Genomic DNA, 20,009 nt, shown 5'->3' with positions numbered 1-20,009 from the left:
CTATTGTTCTCGCAGCTAGTCTCTCAATACAATTACTGTCGAATATATAGCGACAATGAGCTATTGTTCTCGCAGCTAGTCTCTCAATACAATTACTGGCGAATATATAGCGACAATGAACTATTATTCTCGCAGCTAGTCTCTCAATACAATTACTGTCGAATATATTACGACAATGAACTATTGTTCTCGCAGCTAGTCTCTCAATACAATTACTGTCTAATATATTACGACAATGAACTATTGTTCTCGCAGCTAGTCTCTCAATACAATTACTGGCGAATATACAGCTAGTCTCATAAACACAAGTACTGTCGAATACATAGCGACAATGAGCTATTGTTCTCGCAGCTAGTCTCTTAATACAAGTACTGTAGAATATATAGCGACAACGAACTATTGTTATCGCAGCTAGTCTCTCAATACAATTACTGTCGAATATACAGCTAGTCTCATAAACACAAGTACTGTCGAATACATAGCGACAATGAGCTATTGTTCTCGCAGCTAGTCTCTTAATACAAGTACTGTAGAATATATAGCGACAATGAACTATTGTTATCGCAGCTAGTCTCTCAATACAATTACTGTCGAATATACAGCTAGTCTCTCAATACAATTACTGTCGAATATATAGCGACAATGAGCTATTGTTCTCGCAGCTAGTCTCTCAATACAATTACTGTCGAATATACAGCTAGTCTCATAAACACAAGTACTGTCGGTATCCGACGATGGTATAGAGTGTCTGATAGAAGCTAGTCTCATTAACACAAGTACTGTCGAATACATAGCGACAATGAACTATTGTTCTCGCAGCTAGTCTCATAAACACAAGTACTGTCGAATATATAGCGACAATGAGCTATTCTTCTCGCAGCTAGTCTCATAAACACAATTACTGTCGAATGCATAGCGACAATGAGCTATTGTTCTCGCAGCTAGTCTCTCAATACAAGTACTGATGACTTTATGTCGACAATGAGCTATTGTAGTCGCAGGTAGCTTTCTTATTGCCCACGGGTGATGAGTGAGTACCGAAGCGAAATCAACCGTGGGTATCCGACGATGGTATAGAGTGTCTGATAGAATTTTTTCTGTTCTCCTAAAATGTCTTGTATATCTGTTATTTCTTCGCCAGTTTCTGTTATAAGCTTTGGAATTAACTTCTCTTGATAATGTCTTTTTTCTAAATTGCCAAAAAAAACTGGATCTCCGTTCACCTTCAACTTCCATCTTGCTTTTGCTCTCAAAACAACTACTTTAATTTTATTGTCTCTAATCAACTTTAACTCATTTTCTACTTCTTTAATAGCCCCCAACTGCCTATCTTCTTCCTGCTGTAATTTTTCCAGTTTTAATTCTAGATCATTTTTCTAACTTATCCCTTTCCCGTTTTTTATATGATGAGTAAGCAATAGTTTTCTCTCTAATCATTAATTTCAAAGTCTCCCATAGCAATTTATCACTTATTGAAAAGGTAATAAGGTTTATGTCTTCCTCTTCAGGATTAGTAGCCTATACATCTATACAATCTTCAATACATTTTTTGACAATACCAACATATTCCAGATCGTTGGTGAATGTTGCCCATATGCAGTTTTCAATGTTTAAACATAAAATAAAAATGAGATAAAGAGCCGTTGGAGAGATATCCTAAGAAATTTACTGTCGTTATTAAAATGAATACATATGATGCATAGAAAACACTAGATGCCGCCAAAAACGTACACAAAAATAGATATATAATTTAAACAGACATTTGCCACCATGTTGAAATTGATTCTCCCACGGAAGAATGTTTCTGTCATGTGTTTATTATATATAGACGAGTAACACCCACTGTGAGAAATGCTGGTGTTATCCAAAGACGGCGAATATCTTCTAGAAAATGACTGCACATTGGATCAATAATAAGAAAAGTGGCAAGCAATTCTCCATCAGTAAAACCACAAGGAAAGGAAGCAATATGTTCTTATGCGTTTAACGCGACATTCAAGTTCAACCTCATCGGTATCAATTTTCTACAAGCAGTTTTTGACTCTCAAACGCTCTCAAACAAAAGGTGTCTAAATTTAATTGCAATGGAAAACAAACATTTTATTTTCATTTAAGGGATTTTTAAGGGTGATATGCGTAAAGAGGCTTCATACAAATTGTTGTTGGGTATGCTTTACTTTTGGAACGTTTGAAGCTTGTTTTGATAAATCTCATCCGCATATACCAACTTTACATTTTCCCTAATACTACATTCCAGAGCCTCGGAGTTAATTGACGGACCAATTGGGGATTGCTCAACGCAGCCTAGCGACACTAAATGGGACAATCGTAACCGTACTTAAATCATTCACCCCTATGGGGTGAGATAGATGTAGAGGGATATCAACCCGAGGGGGTGATTCTTAGGTTGCAAAGTGGGTCAAGCATTCCCTTTCTCTTACCCCGTAGACTCTATAGGGTCAATGCTATGTTGACAGGTTATGACAGTGAAGTCCCGAAGTCTCTACCCTCGGGTGAGACCGATGGAATGTATCACTCCTGTGCGATGACAGCGTGTACACAGAGTAAGTTAAGCTTCTCAACAAATGTTTTCCCGAGGTTTGAGATTTCTATTTCTACATCTCGCAGGAGTGACTGATTATCCCTAATCCCCTCCCCTCCCACTAACCCCAACACACACTTTACTCCTATACAAACAATCTGTATTGGTGTACTAAATGCCCCATGCAATAACAAAAGTGACGATGTTGATGCAGATTAGCACAAAGTTATAATCCTAGGGATTGAGGTTATTCTGTCTGTATCACACAGGGATGTCCCACTGTTCCACTGTCCTATTTATTGTAAAAATAAAACGATAATGGTGAACCCTTTCAGTACGCCAAGGGCGCATACATGTATGACGAAATTGATGACGCTTTCTGAGCTACACGTCATAAAGTGATGAAGCGACCGCGCCGTGTTTAGAATAATGGCGCCTATAATGTTTCTTTCAATAGAAAGATAAAGAATATTATACTTTACCTAGCATAACAGAGAGAAAAGTACCTCTCACATCCGGAAAGATGTGAATACAAATGTCGAGGATAAGGTAATGTTGTTTTACTTAACAAAGTACTGCTGATAAATATGAACACGGATTTCTGAAGATTTTAGGTGTCAATTGGAAGAAAAACCAGAAGTTTTACAAATAAGCTAACAATGAGCAGGACAAGTGTTACCATTCTTATCAATACAAAACCAGTCATCATAAAATAAAGCACAACCACTGTCGTGCTTAATTGGGTAAGACATTCTCCGAACTCTGTCAATCAGCGATGTATATTACGGCAAACCATTTACTCGAAATATGTGCCTGTCTAAAATAGCGCTGGCAACATGCCAGAAAACCGTCCAAAACAATGGAGGCAGATATAAATTGGATGGCTATATTGGATACCAAAGGGCACGGTTTATAGGTCGAAATCAGGCAAGGTAGGTCAGCTGTAATGTGAAACCTATCAGATAGTTTTATAAATCGTCTTTATCTTACACATCTAGTGACAAGGGGGTGTGATCAGACCAAATAATGTTATAAATCTTAAGGAATTGCGAATAAAGAGTACAATTAAACCTGTATTAATAGACAGCCTCAGAGAGTCAAACAAGTGGTCTGTTAATACATGTGGTATGTTAATACAAGTGGTCTGTTAATACAATTGGTCTGTTAATACAGGTGGTCTGTTTATGCAGGTGGTCTGTTAATAAAAGTGGTCTGTTGATACAGGTGGTCTGTTAATATAAGTGGTCTCTGAAACAGATGGTCTGTTGCTACAGGTGGTCTGTTGCTACAGGTGGTCTCTAAGACAGGTGGTCTCTAAGACAGGTTAATTTAACAAGTAAAACTGCATAAGGGAGTTATAAAAATGGTCTCTTAACACAGTGTATCTTCTAAAAGGAGGTGGCCTTGCCCTCATTGATGACCTCTTACAAATAGTGAGTGGGTAACAGCGGGTATAGCCGACCTGCCGGTTATTGTGGAACTCTTCCGAAAGGAGATTATGACACTATAGTAAGCAGTGAGGATCAATAAGGAGGTCTACGTGTGTGTGTATAAGTTGCTATAGCAGTAGAAACGCATCCAATCCCATCCAACAGTTACTAAAGGTACATTGTCGAGAAGACAAGACGTTAATGGGTAGTTACGCCGAACGCTATAGTTACAAACTCCCCTTATGGTCACGAAACCATTTGTTACTACATTATTTGACTTATAAATCCCGACTAAATGCCAATGTAGAAGATGTCAGCAATGTGTGAAGCACGTCAAATGACAGGATTTATAGTGCTGGTGAGAGGTATGTGTCTCTAAAGAATACAAGTCCTTTATACCCACACGAATCATTGGCAGTACAGAGAATATCAACTCTACCAGAAGCCATAGCAATTTCAAAGGCGATAGTACAGTTTCATCGGGGCACTTTAAAGTAAATATCTTCATGTGAAAAGAAAAAGAGAAAAAAGGAGCCGATATTTCAATTTTTGCCTTCTTATTCACGGCTCGGACTATGGAACAGATTACCTTTAAATACATGTGTATTTACAATAGACATTTGTATGAGGTTAACGGATAATTAGGCACTATGGGTTACACAAAGCTTTATGACAATAAGTCTCCAGGAAGTCATCGTATAAAAGAATTGCCGATAAAAACATAAAGAGGAAAATGATGACCACAAGAGTATCGTCATGACTACTGAAATATTGGGTTCTCGCTATAACCCAAAGTAGAAGAGGAGGACAAGGCCAGAAAAGACATTTAGTGTAGAGGAACCCACCTTAGTCACCTCTGATACCCAACCAATTGGGAACAGCAAATTAAGTCGTGTTCTCGAACCTGCTGGAGTTTTCAGTAAAGGGGAATGTTGCGAAGATGTTACGTCCAAAACAAACATTCAATATTATAAGCGCTGGTGCAGACTGACTATTAATACTGATTTTATATCGAGCGGCGACCCTATATACAAAGTCGTCCGCAAGAGAAAATCATTGGTCTTCCATTTACATTTGTGGCTAAATGAACCGACAGTTATGTTAAAAAAAATCACGTGAAGCTACGAAATGGGTTAAAGTATCATTTTTTTGTGTTGCATTTTGTGAGGTGACCATCTAAAAAACCGACTATCCCATCTTTTAAGCCACAAAAACGCCACCTCCAATATGGCATCAAATCCATCTAGTCCGACTTCACATTTATAGCGTGACACCGTTAATGGTGCAGTCTGACGTTATAGGTTCTACTTTTGATATCTGGAACTTGTATATCTTCTCTCCCCCCCCCCCCTCCCGCCCATATACAAAATGAAATGATTGTGTAAATATAATTTTCTTGCGCACTTTGTTACTGTTTCCATGGCTTTGGTAAGGCTTCAACGTCCTCGAAACAGTTCAGACCATATGAAGGAGGGAAACTGAAGACAGTTCACAAAAAATTTGCTTCACAACAATTAGCCTCGACAGGGTTCCAATATTTTTATGAACTGTTTAGCTTGTAGCTAGTTTGTCAAGTGCACAAATGTTAGAGACATAAAACAAATCAATAAGCCCTGAGGCAGTGTGATGTAGACTATCAATCCTCGGGGTCAGTTTTATGTTACTTTTACCTCGCCATAGCCTCTTTCTGGACTACAAATAACTTACCAATGGTTACAGTTGATAAAAGATTTTGTCCCTAATGATTAAGATAGAGGTATTTCCGCTCAAACAATGACTTCTTGCTATTACCTAGCTGTTATACTACCTAGCTGCTGTTATATCACCTAACTGTTATATTACCTAGCTGCTATATTACCTAGCTGTTATATTACCTAGCTGTTATATTACCTCCTGGCTGTTATATTACCTAGCTGTTATATTACCTAGCTGTTATATTACCTAGCTGTTATATTACCGTAGCTGTTATATTACCTAGCTGTTATATTACCTAGCTGTTATATTACCTCCTGGCTGTTATATTACCGATCTGTTATATTACCTAGCTGTTATATTACCTAGCTGTTATATTACCTAGCTGTTATATTACCGTAGCTGTTATATTACCTAGCTGTTATATTACCTAGCTGTTATATTACCTCCTGGCTGTTATATTACCGATCTGTTATATTACCTAGCTGTTATATTACCTAGCTGTTATATTACCTAGCTGTTATATTACCGTAGCTGTTATATTACCTAGCTGTTATATTACCTAGCTGTTATATTACCTCCTGGCTGTTATATTACCGATCTGTTATATTACCTAGCTGTTATATTACCTAGCTGTTATATTACCGTAGCTGTTATATTACCTAGCTGTTATATTACCTAGCTGTTATATTACCTCCTGGCTGTTATATTACCGATCTGTTATATTACCTAGCTGTTATATTACCTAGCTGTTATATTACCGTAGCTGTTATATTACCTAGCTGTTATATTACCTAGCTGTTATATTACCTCCTGGCTGTTATATTACCGATCTGTTATATTACCTAGCTGTTATATTACCTAGCTGTTATATTACCTAGCTGTTATATTACCGTAGCTGTTATATTACCTAGCTGTTATATTACCTAGCTGTTATTTTACCTCCTGGCTGTTATATTACCGATCCGTTATATTACCTAGCTGTTATATTACCTTAGCTGTTATATTACCGATCTGTTATATTACCCAGCTGTTATATTACCTAGCTGTTATATTACCTAGCTACTATATTACCTAGCTGTTATATTACCTCCTAGCTGTTATAAAACCTCCTAGTTGTTATATTACCTAGCTGTTAAGTTACCTAGCTGTTATATTACCTAGCTCTTATATTACCTAGCTGTTATATCACATAGCTGTTATATTACCTAGCTGTTATATTAACTAGCTGTTATATTACCTCCTAGCTGTTATATTACCTAGCTGTTATATTACCTAGCTACTATATTACCTAGCTGTTGTATTACCTAGCTGTTATATTACCTAGCTGTTATACTACCTCCTACCTATTATATTACCTAGCTGTTATATTACCTAGCTGCTGTAATATCACCTAGCTGTTATATTACCTCCTGGCTGTTATATTACCTCCTAGCTGTTATATTACCTAGCTGTTATATTACCTAGCTGTAATATTACCTCCTAGCTGTTATATTACCTTAGCTGTTATATTACCTTAGCTGTTATATTAACTAGCTCTTATATTACCTAGCTGTTATATTACCTAGCTGTTATATTACCTAGCTGTTATATTACCTTAGCTGTTATATTACCTTAGCTGTTATATTACCTAGCTGTTATATTACCTAGCTGTGCTAGTGTTATTTCAAAAGGGAAGTTACGGGGGGGGGGGGGATTACTGTATATAGGAAAAACAACAGCGCAGTAGGACAGTTAAGGAACTCATAATATTCTGTAGATCTAAATTCAAATATTAAGAAAACCCAGAATACTGAAAATACCACATTACCTCGTCTTTATGAATAATTATAATAGTTAATTTAGATATGGTTATGCAAATCTATTTAAAGTTTACTTGAAATCTACATCAGAACATGCCATATTAAACCAAAAGAAACATTTTAGAAAACTGAGAAATATTTTGATAATTCTTAATTGTTTTTTGCTATGGTGTATACATCTACTACATTTTTTATGGCTGGGTTATATATTACATATTTCTATCGTCATATAAAACCAGCGTTTGACACATTTCAAAATGTTGCTGAATCTGTTATAAAAGCTCACATTTTTGCCGCATACAAAATTGTTATGAGATACCTGTGTTCAGAACTCCAAATTTTTGTATTGCTTCTGGTAGAATTCTCCTTTCAAAATGTGCATGGCAATATCAATGTGATCAGAATCGCTGATTTTCTGTACAGTAGTTTTTTGATGTGCTGTGTTCCGAATCTAATATTCCATGTGACAGTGCTGGTAAACAGGAAAACTTTTACTCCTCTGTGATATATAAATATTAATGTTATTGTTAAATTTCAATTTTGGCTGACAATATCGAATTTCAATTTTGGCTGACAATATCGAATAAAGTCATTTTGTTTATGTCCACATCGACGCTTTGCCGATTTCTGAACCTTAACAGTCATTTCTCTTGAGTTGTTATATTTCTGTATGCATCACATACGGGTTGCTAATTAGTTTTACCCAACACTGATACTGTATTAAGTACTTCATTTCTGAACAAAGCCTGAGTCCAGAACGTCATTTCGTTGGTTATAAGGGAGGCATTGCGCTTATAACGCCGACTGAACACTGACCTCCGTCAGTGAGATGAAACCCGTAAGGGCGGATTCATGTAGGCGCGAAACCCGTCATCCATCCATCCATCCTTATCACCCTAGTGTTTCTCTGCCTATGGCATGGCTACTACCTTCTCCTCGCCAAAAATGAGAAGGAAGCTCTGAATTCTGGGATAGGTATCAGCCATCATCTCAAAGGGGTGGTATACCTCTGATTGGAACAGCCTAAGGCGAACGTATCACTTGTTCGCGTTTTATAGTGTTTCATGGTAATATAAGGATACGAGAGGTAAATAACAGTTGCAGAGAGACCTTTTAAAAGCTCATGCTATTCTTTAAAAAAGATAAAACGACATACACAATGTATGTTACGATTTGCTGGTTGTGGCAAGTCTATGGATATCAGTAGCTACCACTTAAAGTGGAAAGCAGAGAGATATTATATCTCCATTTATTGTCTGGTATAAGAGGCGGTTACTTCGCCATAAATCACGTGATTTATCGAGGTATGTTCTCCAATGGGAAGATCTTCAGTCCCATTATGGGTAAGAAATGGCAGTCTCAGCTGTACCGCGGAAGGGATGGAAACTCATACGCGCATTCATTTTGAAATGATACCACTGTATGTTTTGAGTTAAATTTTGACACTCCTCTAGAACGAAGGTTAAAGTATAAGATAAATCGGTAATGACCTGCTGGTGTGGCCAGGAAAATGTCAACTCACTGGATGGTACATCTGTTTGTGATAAGTTTAATATCAAATCGAACTAAATCCATGATTGTGTTTCAGATGATCTAACCGAGAACATTTAAATTAGATTATATTGGCGATGTTTATTCCTAAGAAAAAAGGATATATGTATTTACACAATGAAGGTGTATGAGTTATCGATACCACGACTGACTCTTCCGACGGTATCACGTAGGTCATATCTCACAAATAATTGTACTCCTTATTTTGTTTGCCTTACATTTGTGTACAGTTATAGTTGCTGTCACTGTAACTTTAAGGTTACAAGCCGTGCTGTTATGGAACAGCAAAAGCATTTAGTTGGAGTTAATATGTTATACCCAAGCTTCGTCGTGTCGTTAAGGCAGACATCACCGAAATAATAGTTTTATGACATTATATTCTCAAACCTGCGCTCTGCCACCTAGTTCAGGAGAAAGGCAGTGATTTCCAGCGTGACATATCGATGAAGAATCTTATCAACGTGTTTACGAACTGAAAGTTTATTTGAATTTTACTTAATACGATGAGTGTCGTGGTGACAAAAAGAAAAGAAAAAAAAAAGATAGATATTTTGAATACCGAAGGTTTTTTCTTCTCAATTGTAATTCTGATTTACAGCATACAACGTAACAGTTACCAAATGCCATTGCGAAAAGGACTAAGTTAATTCTCTAAAAGTTTGTGGTCTCATTCAGTGTTTGACGTTGTAGAAGTCCTATGAAAACGGTTTTTGAAGATACAGAATTAATACAATATAGAAATTATGTGTGTGTCGTTACAGAATTCCTATTTATCCTTTGTGTTTCACTACAAAATCATGATTTATTCTGTATATGTCACTATAGAATTCCAATCCATCCTGTATATGTCACTATAGAATTCCAATCCATCCTGTATTTGACGATGCAAAGTCTCCTCGTTTTTTTCAAAGACAAATATTTCTGCAGCATTTCAGGATTGACCTGCATTTTGACGACGTATACGGTTACATGAACGCAGTTGGCAACGAACATATTCTATGGTGCGTGTTAGCGCTCCATAAAGAATATGTTCGTTGCCAACTGCGTACATACTACCGTATACGCCGTCAAAATGAAGGTCAACCCTTATGTTTACATCATAAATAATGTGCAAATGCTATACAAAGAAAAGAACATTCGAAGCGGGTTGCTACGATGGTAACTACGCTAGCCATGGTTGTAAGGATAATATAGTTCTAGTGAATCTACATCGATATATGGGTAAATTTAGAAAATACGCAGTGAACAACGCTATTTGTCTTCTTTTCCTCGCTTTTAAAGTTTAAATAAGTAATTTTAGTAGCACTTCGAACATACTTATTCATGTATAACGGTCGTACACGCATTGCCACACTGCTCAGGTAGACGCGATCGAACGTCGCAAAAGGAAACCGCCATTGTTTACTTTACCGTAATTTTGAATATGCATCAAAAGAATAAGAAGGTTGCCAGCATACCCGAGTTATTTCGTAATTTCCCCTATTTCGTTTTATCTGGTTTTAAAGATTTTCAGTAGAAAAGTGGAAGTGGACACGTTAGAGTGTCAACAAGGGGTGCCTTGATATCAACAAAGATTTGTACACAAAACATTCATTGTCAATATCCGACGCCACGGGTCCCCTAGAGATAAGGAAATGCGACCTTGAAATGCTTGTTTATATCATATCAGCCCCTAACACTGTTGGTTCTATGAACAGTTGTTGACATGTTGATATTAATGCCATCACTGAGAGACATATCCCTCTAACCAACTTAAAATGGAGATTAGATAAAGAATGCCCCTGTCATGTTAAGCATACATTGGTGAACGGAGAGAAATCGACTGAGATCTGATGCGATCCTGGTAACAGGTCTGAGAGCAAGTTTTGTAACTAGAGTTTCAGAAAGTGATTAAAGACATTAGTTATTTGGACGCTTTATTAAATGGAAACAGAAACTACGTGATATTAAGATTTTAAAGTGTTTGAACTATGCTTTATAACATAAATTTTAATTTACTAAAATGATTTTACACGTGCATGTGAAATATTTTCTTAAGCACATTTCGCAGAGAGTATAGTTAACACATCATAAGTGTGAGATTTATAATGAGTTTCTCGATAATTTGTTACATCTCGTTAGATTAATCTCATCATACAATCTCCACTTTTGAAGATTAAGTAATTTGACACGTGGATGTTAAATGGTTTAACCTAAAATAATTAGATTTCAATGACTCCTTCTGTTTTTCGTTTGTTAAATTTGATTCGACAGATCCGAAAATTGAAAGAGAGGAATTTAAAGCAACACGTTACGGCAGTGTGAGACCAAAGAATTTCAAAAAATGGTAGGACGATGACGTTCCCCAATGTCTTGGTAGATCGGGAATGTTATAAATGGTACGACGATAAAGTTTCCCAATGTCTGGGTAGATCAGGAATGTTATAAATGGTAAGACGATGACGTTCCCCAATGCCTGGGTAGATCAGGAATGTTATAAATGAGAGGACGATGACGTTCCCCAATGTCGGGATAGGTCAGGAATGTTATAAATGATAGGAAGATGACGTTCCCCAATGTCTGGATAGATCAGGAATGTTATAAATGGTAGGACGATGACGTTCCACAATGTCTGGGTACATCGGGAATGTTATAAATGATAGGACGATGACGTTCCCCAATGTCTGGATAGATCAGGAATGTTATAAATGGAAAGACGATGACGTTCCACAATGTCTGGATAGGTCAGGAATGTTATAAATGATAGGACGATGACGTTCCCCAATGTCTGGGTAGATCAGGAATGTTATAAATGACAGGACGATGACGTTCCACAATGTCTGGATAGATCAGGAATGTTATAAATGGTAAAACGATGACGTTACCAAATGTCTGAGTAGATCAGGAATGTTATAAATGGGAGGACGATGAAGTTTCCCAATGTCTGGGTAGATCAGGAATGTTATAAATGGTAGGACGATGACGTTCCCTAATGTCTGGGTAGATCAGGAATGTTATAAATGGTAGGACGATGACGTTCCCCAATGTCTGGGTAGATCAGGAATGTTATAAATGGTAGGACGATGACGTTCCCCAATGTCTGGGTAGATCAGGAATGTTATAAATGGTAGGACGATGACGTTCCCCAATGTCTGGGTAGATCAGGAATGTTATAAATGGTAGGACGATGACGTTCCCCAATGTCTGGGTAGATCAGGAATGTTATAAATGGTAGGACGATGACGTTCCCCAATGTCTGGGTAGATCAGGAATGTTATAAATGGTAGGACGATGACGTTCCCCAATGTCTGGGTAGATCAGGAATGTTATAAATGGTAGGACGATGACGTTCCCCAATGTCTGGGTAGATCAGGAATGTTATAAATGGTAGGACGATGACGTTCCCCAATGTCTGGGTAGATCAGGAATGTTATAAATGGTAGGACGATGACGTTCCCCAATGTCTGGGTAGATCAGGAATGTTATAAATGGTAGGACGATGACGTTCCCCAATGTCTGGGTAGATCAGGAATGTTATAAATGGTAGGACGATGACGTTCCCCAATGTCTGGGTAGATCAGGAATGTTATAAATGGTAGGACGATGACGTTCCCCAATGTCTGGGTAGATCAGGAATGTTATAAATGGTAGGACGATGACGTTCCCCAATGTCTGGGTAGATCAGGAATGTTATAAATGGTAGGACGATGACGTTCCCCAATGTCTGGGTAGATCAGGAATGTTATAAATGGTAGGACGATGACGTTCCCCAATGTCTGGGTAGATCAGGAATGTTATAAATGGTAGGACGATGACGTTCCCCAATGTCTGGGTAGATCAGGAATGTTATAAATGGTAGGACGATGACGTTCCCCAATGTCTGGGTAGATCAGGAATGTTATAAATGGTAGGACGATGACGTTCCCCAATGTCTGGGTAGATCAGGAATGTTATAAATGGTAGGACGATGACGTTCCCCAATGTCTGGGTAGATCAGGAATGTTATAAATGGTAGGACGATGACGTTCCCCAATGTCTGGGTAGATCAGGAATGTTATAAATGGTAGGACGATGACGTTCCCCAATGTCTGGGTAGATCAGGAATGTTATAAATGGTAGGACGATGACGTTCCCCAATGTCTGGGTAGATCAGGAATGTTATAAATGGTAGGACGATGACGTTCCCCAATGTCTGGGTAGATCAGGAATGTTATAAATGGTAGGACGATGACGTTCCCCAATGTCTGGGTAGATCAGGAATGTTATAAATGGTAGGACGATGACGTTCCCCAATGTCTGGGTAGATCAGGAATGTTATAAATGGTAGGACGATGACGTTCCCCAATGTCTGGGTAGATCAGGAATGTTATAAATGGTAGGACGATGACGTTCCCCAATGTCTGGGTAGATCAGGAATGTTATAAATGGTAGGACGATGACGTTCCCCAATGTCTGGGTAGATCAGGAATGTTATAAATGGTAGGACGATGACGTTCCCCAATGTCTGGGTAGATCAGGAATGTTATAAATGGTAGGACGATGACGTTCCCCAATGTCTGGGTAGATCAGGAATGTTATAAATGGTAGGACGATGACGTTCCCCAATGTCTGGGTAGATCAGGAATGTTATAAATGGTAGGACGATGACGTTCCCCAATGTCTGGGTAGATCAGGAATGTTATAAATGGTAGGACGATGACGTTCCCCAATGTCTGGGTAGATCAGGAATGTTATAAATGGTAGGACGATGACGTTCCCCAATGTCTGGGTAGATCAGGAATGTTATAAATGGTAGGACGATGACGTTCCCCAATGTCTGGGTAGATCAGGAATGTTATAAATGGTAGGACGATGACGTTCCCCAATGTCTGGGTAGATCAGGAATGTTATAAATGGTAGGACGATGACGTTCCCCAATGTCTGGGTAGATCAGGAATGTTATAAATGGTAGGACGATGACGTTCCCCAATGTCTGGGTAGATCGGGAATGTTATAAATGATAGGACGATGACGTTCCCTAATATCTTGGTAGATCAGGAATGTTATAAATGGTAGGACGATGACGTTCCCCAATGTCTGGGTAGATCAGGAATGTTATAAATGGTAAGACGATGACGTACCCCAATGTCTGGGTAGATCAGGAATGTTATAAATGGTAGGACGATGACGTTCCACAATGTCTGGATAGATCAAGAATGTTATAAATGGTAGGATGATGACGTACCCTAATGTCTGGGTAGATCAGGAATGTTATAAATGGTAGGACGATGACGTTCCACAATGTCTGGATAGATCAAGAATGTTATAAATGGTAGGACGATGACGTACCCTAATGTCTGGGTAGATCAGGAATGTTATAAATGGAAGAACGATGACGTTACCCAATGTCTTGGTAGATCAGGAATGTTATAAATGGTAGGACGATGTAGTTTCCCATTGTCTGGGTAGATCAGGAATGTTATAAATGGTAGGACGATGACGTTCCCCAATGTCTGTGTAGATCAGGAATATTATAAATGGTAAGACGATGACGTTACCCAATGTCTGGGTAGATCAGGAATGTTATAACTGGTAGGACGATGACGTTCCCCAATGTCTGGGTAGATCAGGAATGTTATAAATTGTAGGTCGATGACATTCCCCAATGTCTGGGTAGATCAGGAATGTTATAACTGGTAGGACGATGACGTTCCACAATGTCTTGATAAATCAGGAATGTTATAAATGGTAGGACGATGACGTACCCTAATGTCTGGGTAGATCAGGAATGTTATAAATGATAGGACGATGACGTTCCCTAATATCTTGGTAGATCAGGAATGTTATAAATGGTAGGAGGTAGATCAGGAATGTTATAAATTGTAGGTCGATGACATTCCCCAATGTCTGGGTAGATCAGGAATGTTATAACTGGTAGGACGATGACGTTTCCCAATGTCTGGGTAGAACAGGAATGTTATAAATGGAAGGACGATGACGTTACCCAATGTCTGGGTAGATCGGGAATGTTATAAATGATAGGACGATGACGTTCCCTAATATCTTGGTAGATCAGGAATGTTATAAATGGTAGGAGGTAGATCAGGAATGTTATAAATTGTAGGTCGATGACATTCCCCAATGTCTGGGTAGATCAGGAATGTTATAACTGGTAGGACGATGACGTTTCCCAATGTCTGGGTAGAACAGGAATGTTATAAATGGAAGGACGATGACGTTCCCCAATGTCTGGGTAGAACAGGAATGTTATAAATGGAAGGACGATGACGTTCCCCAATGTCTGGGTAGATCAGGAATGTTATAAATTGTAGGACGATGACGGTACCCAATGTCTGGGTAGATCATGAATGTTATAAATGGTAGGACGATGACGTTCCACAATGTCTTGATAAATCAGGAATGTTATAAATGGTAGGACGATGACGTACCCCAATGTCTGGGTAGATCAGGAATGTTATAAATGGAAGAACGATGACGTTACCCAATGTCTTGGTAGATCAGGAATGTTATAAATGGTAGGACGATGACGTTCCCCAATGTCTGGGTAGATCAGGAATGTTATAAATGGTAGGACGATGACGTTCCCCAATGTCTGTGTATATCTCTGCTAAGTATTCAATGAGTTTATTATATCTATATTTAGTGTTGAATGAGATTATAATACGTGTACCTATGATATGTGTATGTTTTCCTTACTTGTTCACCTCCACGTATAGCTCCGACAGGACCTGATACACCTGTAGCGGCATCCAACACAGCACAAACAGACAGACAACGATAATCAGCATCTTGACTACCTGTTAAAAAGAAAAATGAGGATTGATACAGAATTATGTAAAAATCCACGGACAAACGTATGAACACAGTCTTATCGACACACAACCAACACATTAAGGATGGATTCCTATACTTAAGTCTTTGAATGTATTCACCGACGAACCAATAAACCGTATGCACTCTCGGCGCAAAATCGCTCTGTAAGACCTCTTAAGGATTAACTTGAATGGTTTATGAAAAGAGTTTCTGTTATGGCTCAATGTGGTAAACAAATCATTCAAGTTTATACTTATAATATAATTAAAATATAATTAAAAAACGATTAAATATTTTCAAACATTTAATTTGATAAATTACGCAACAAATGATGCAATACTCAAAATCAATTAAAAACAAAACAATACTCCGACGTCATAACGAAACTGTTTCCATCATCCAATCAAAAAGCTTGTTACAGTTCTTTGGTCCGAAAGTGGTATTTTTCGTCAGTGTTTTTTTTTTTTTTTTTTATATGTTATGAGCTGATAACACAAAACTTTCACCAATAGAAATGCTTGTTTCAAAGAGAATTTAATTACTGTACCATATTGCTTACTCTTCACACGTGAATATGAAGCGTCAATATGTCAATGGTTTAAGTTTCAAATGTGAGTAAAGTGTCGATATTACAAAGCTTACTGGTTAAAAATTCATGTATGCCTTTTGTTAATGGCCGTCACAACGGTGATAAAGAGGGAAGTTTTACGTTTTCCAGTAGAAATGCTAAGAGTACGATCGATTATCTCTTAATGCATGCTGATAATTTTCGCGACATCTGCTTTTTCGACTCGGGAAATTTTGTAACGATTTCTGATCTTGCTCCTTTGTCTTTTAGACTACGTTTGAATAAAAAGCGAGAACAACATTTAAGTAAAAAATATAGTCTTACATCTAGAGTAGCGTGTGAGCGAATAAAATGGAAGCGTGGAAATGTTGACGTTACCGAAAAAAAACCTGAATGAAAATGCAGATCGTCTTAAGCGAGTATGTGACATAACTGTATATACACAAAATGATGTAAACAAGAACATAAATGGTGTTTGTAAAGTTATCAATACATTAGTGTTACCGCAATGCGATGTATGTTAAGGATATTCAACAGTTGATAATAATAAAGACGTAAATACATGTTAGACTAAAAGATCTGTTGACAAACCTTGGTTTACAAATGAATGTAAGAGAAGGTATAATGAGTACAGAACAGCATTGTCAAGCTTTAACGGAGTTAAGTCGGAGGATAATAATCGAAAATTGATACAAAAGAAATCAGATTATAAAAGGCTTGGAAATAGATTGAAACGGCAGTATGGAAGACACGAAGGTGACGTGTTGGACAGGGTACGCAGAAACAATCCGAAACAATCTATTTCGCTTAGCCGAAAAGCAAAATCATACAATCAACTATTTGTATGGATAAATTTTATTCGCATTTAAAAAACTTAAACTCAGACGAGATTGGCAATGCTGATGTATTAACTCCTGTAGTTAATGCTGGTAGCACAATTTTCGAAGAATTAGATACTCCAATCACTGAGGATGAAGTGATAGCAGTAATCAGAAATCTTGATAGGAACAAAACTTGAAGTGAGGATAACAGTTTTAATGAATTGTTTATAGATTGTAAAATTGAATTATTGCCGTATATGACATTTATTATTAATCATATTTTCCTGTCTGGATTTTCCCAGAGTCTTGGTCAAAGGGTTGCATTGTTCCTATTCACAGAAAAAAGGTGACGCTGATGATCCCGATAATTAAAGAGGTGTAACACTTATTATAACAGATGCTGAATTTGGTTTTAAACCTGTTTTTTCGATAATAGATGCTATTCATATGCTGCAGAAAATAATTAATAAAACGCTTAAAAAGAGGAAAAGATTATATTGCTGCTTCATAGAATATAGAAAAACTTTTGATTTGATTGATAGAAGTTATTTATAGTCAAAACTGATTAAACAGGAAATTGATGGGAAAATGTTGAAAATTATGCAATCTTAATATGAAAACCTTGTACCAAATATGATGGACTTTTGTCAGAATACTACCAAAACAAGATTGGATTATTTCAAGGAGAAATTTTGTCACCGATCTTGTATAGTCTATATGTAAATGACTGGAATGTGTTTTATCACTAGAAATAGGTCTGATAAACATTATTTTAACAATGTTTGCAGATGATACAGTTTTGATTGCAGAGTCACCGCAGTCTCTTCAAGGTATGTTAGATGCTTTGTTATTATACAATAATGATTGGAAGTAAAAACTAAATGTGGATAAACACACAAATAATGATTTTTCGAAATGGGGGTAGAAAGCGATCTGAAGAAAAGGGGCTATATAACAATATAATTATATGAGTGGTTGATGAATTTAATTGCCATGGAATGTTATTCACTTATAACGGTAAATTTAGTAAAACACAAAAACATGTCGATAACCAAGGTACACTAGAAGAAAAGCGTATTTTTCAATGAGTAGTGAAATAAAAAGTCAATACTTTAATATTAAGACACAATGCTCTGTATTTGATACATATAAAAAGAGTGTTTTAGCAATTTGTGTCTTAAAATTCTGCTTAGAACAAAGAATTCAGTCGAATGATGAATGGATAATTAATATCAAAACTGAAATAGAAAATTAGGGTTAGCGTATTTATGGTATGGTAGTGAGGTGGAAAGTTGTACATTGAAATAATAAAATATAGATTTAATGATGTATACACGCATGAATTGTTATTTAAAATTAGTCAAGTATCACGTAGTTACTTATATCCACATTTGGTTGATACAGATGTTTACTGTATTGTTTATGTAAACCTATTGATTCAGAGTACAGAAAGTGTTTATCTAGTATTAAACTATCACCTCGTGATCATAGCATAGAGAAAGGTTAGACATAACAATATTTTGAGACATGACAGAATGTGTGCATGTTGCAATTAAACCTAAATTGAAGATGAATTCCAATTTTTACTTAAATGTCCATTTTATTCAGATTTACCTCAAAAATATATTAAGAAATTTTATTATCGAAAACCTAGTGTATTCAAGCTGGTCAGCATTTAGTGCAAATACTGCTAAGGAAGTAAATAAAACGGAAAAAATTGTACATTTGGCATTCAGGAAAATAAAAAATAAACTGAAGGGTTTAATTATGATATTGTTTATTTTAAGCATGTAAACACTTCGTTATGATTCACTCTCCGTTTGTTTGTAATTTATGTTGTATAACCAACGTATAGGTCGTAAGGCCTCAGGAATAAAGAACGTTGACATGCGGACAGTAAGCATTGTGTGACCATCGAACAGTCATATACAGCTTTTGTATTGTTTCCCCTGTTTCGTTTTACTTTAATTGATAATTTCTGATGTCATAAACTTGAAATATTGACAAACTAAATTGTGGTACAAAGGTCATAACATTTTCGTCAAAACATCCAAATATGTTGGACCGTGACAAATTCACTCGTGTTATTTATACATCGGCATAGCCCGCTTTGTATGTACATTGTATGTATTAAAAATTATTGAGAAGCGATCCGCCAGTTTAAATGACTTTTATCAAATAGCTGACCCATTTTACTATGTCCTACGGCCATGTCATGAATATGGTTTTACACACGATTGGTCAAAACGGTGGGAACATATTCCTACACCGCTAAAGGTACTACTTTTATTTTCTATACACAATGATACATTTACATGTACTGCTATTTTAAGTGAGTTTAAAATGTTTATTTTGTCATTATCCTTTTCATTGCATTTAATACAGCTTATTATCAAAAAAAACCTTAAGCTTCCTTGCACTGCGCAGAACGACAGTACCATGATTGGAGTACTTTGGTTTTGACCTTTATGGAGTCAGCTGATAACACATAATTGAATATAATTGAAGATGTCATAGTTTGTCAAACTCGTTCAATAATTTGGTATGACACGTACTTGCCTAAAGGCTCGTGTTAACAAATTCAATATGACATGGACACTCCTGTTTAATCCTCTATGTATTTAACGCCTATCCCAAAGCTTTCAGCTGATTATCATGTCGCCATATCATAAATCACTGATTTACACCTGCGATTAATCTGAGGACATCATCAGAATAGTTCTGGACCATCTTCTTAGGAATGCGCGAACCCAGAGGACGGACGTTCCATCCTTAAGTGGTGTTTATCCAATTAATACAATCACAGATCTA

General features: G+C 37.0%; 1 protein-coding gene across 1 annotated transcript in view; it reads right to left on the bottom strand.

Moving 5' to 3' along the window:
* The window catches only part of LOC110448943 (neuropeptide Y receptor type 2-like), a 184,575-nt gene that overhangs the window by 47,973 nt on the left and 116,593 nt on the right, over positions 1-20,009 (bottom strand). Inside the window, exon 2 of the mRNA XM_021495458.1 lies at positions 15,693-15,793. Within this exon, the coding sequence (XP_021351133.1) occupies positions 15,693-15,793 (101 nt within the window). The remainder of the gene's footprint in view (positions 1-15,692; positions 15,794-20,009) is intronic.

Source organism: Mizuhopecten yessoensis, unplaced genomic scaffold (genome assembly GCF_002113885.1).
Source record: "Mizuhopecten yessoensis strain PY_sf001 unplaced genomic scaffold, ASM211388v2 scaffold4401, whole genome shotgun sequence".
Classification (NCBI taxonomy): domain Eukaryota; kingdom Metazoa; phylum Mollusca; class Bivalvia; order Pectinida; family Pectinidae; genus Mizuhopecten; species Mizuhopecten yessoensis.
This window is presented reverse-complemented; position numbering and strand designations above follow the sequence as displayed.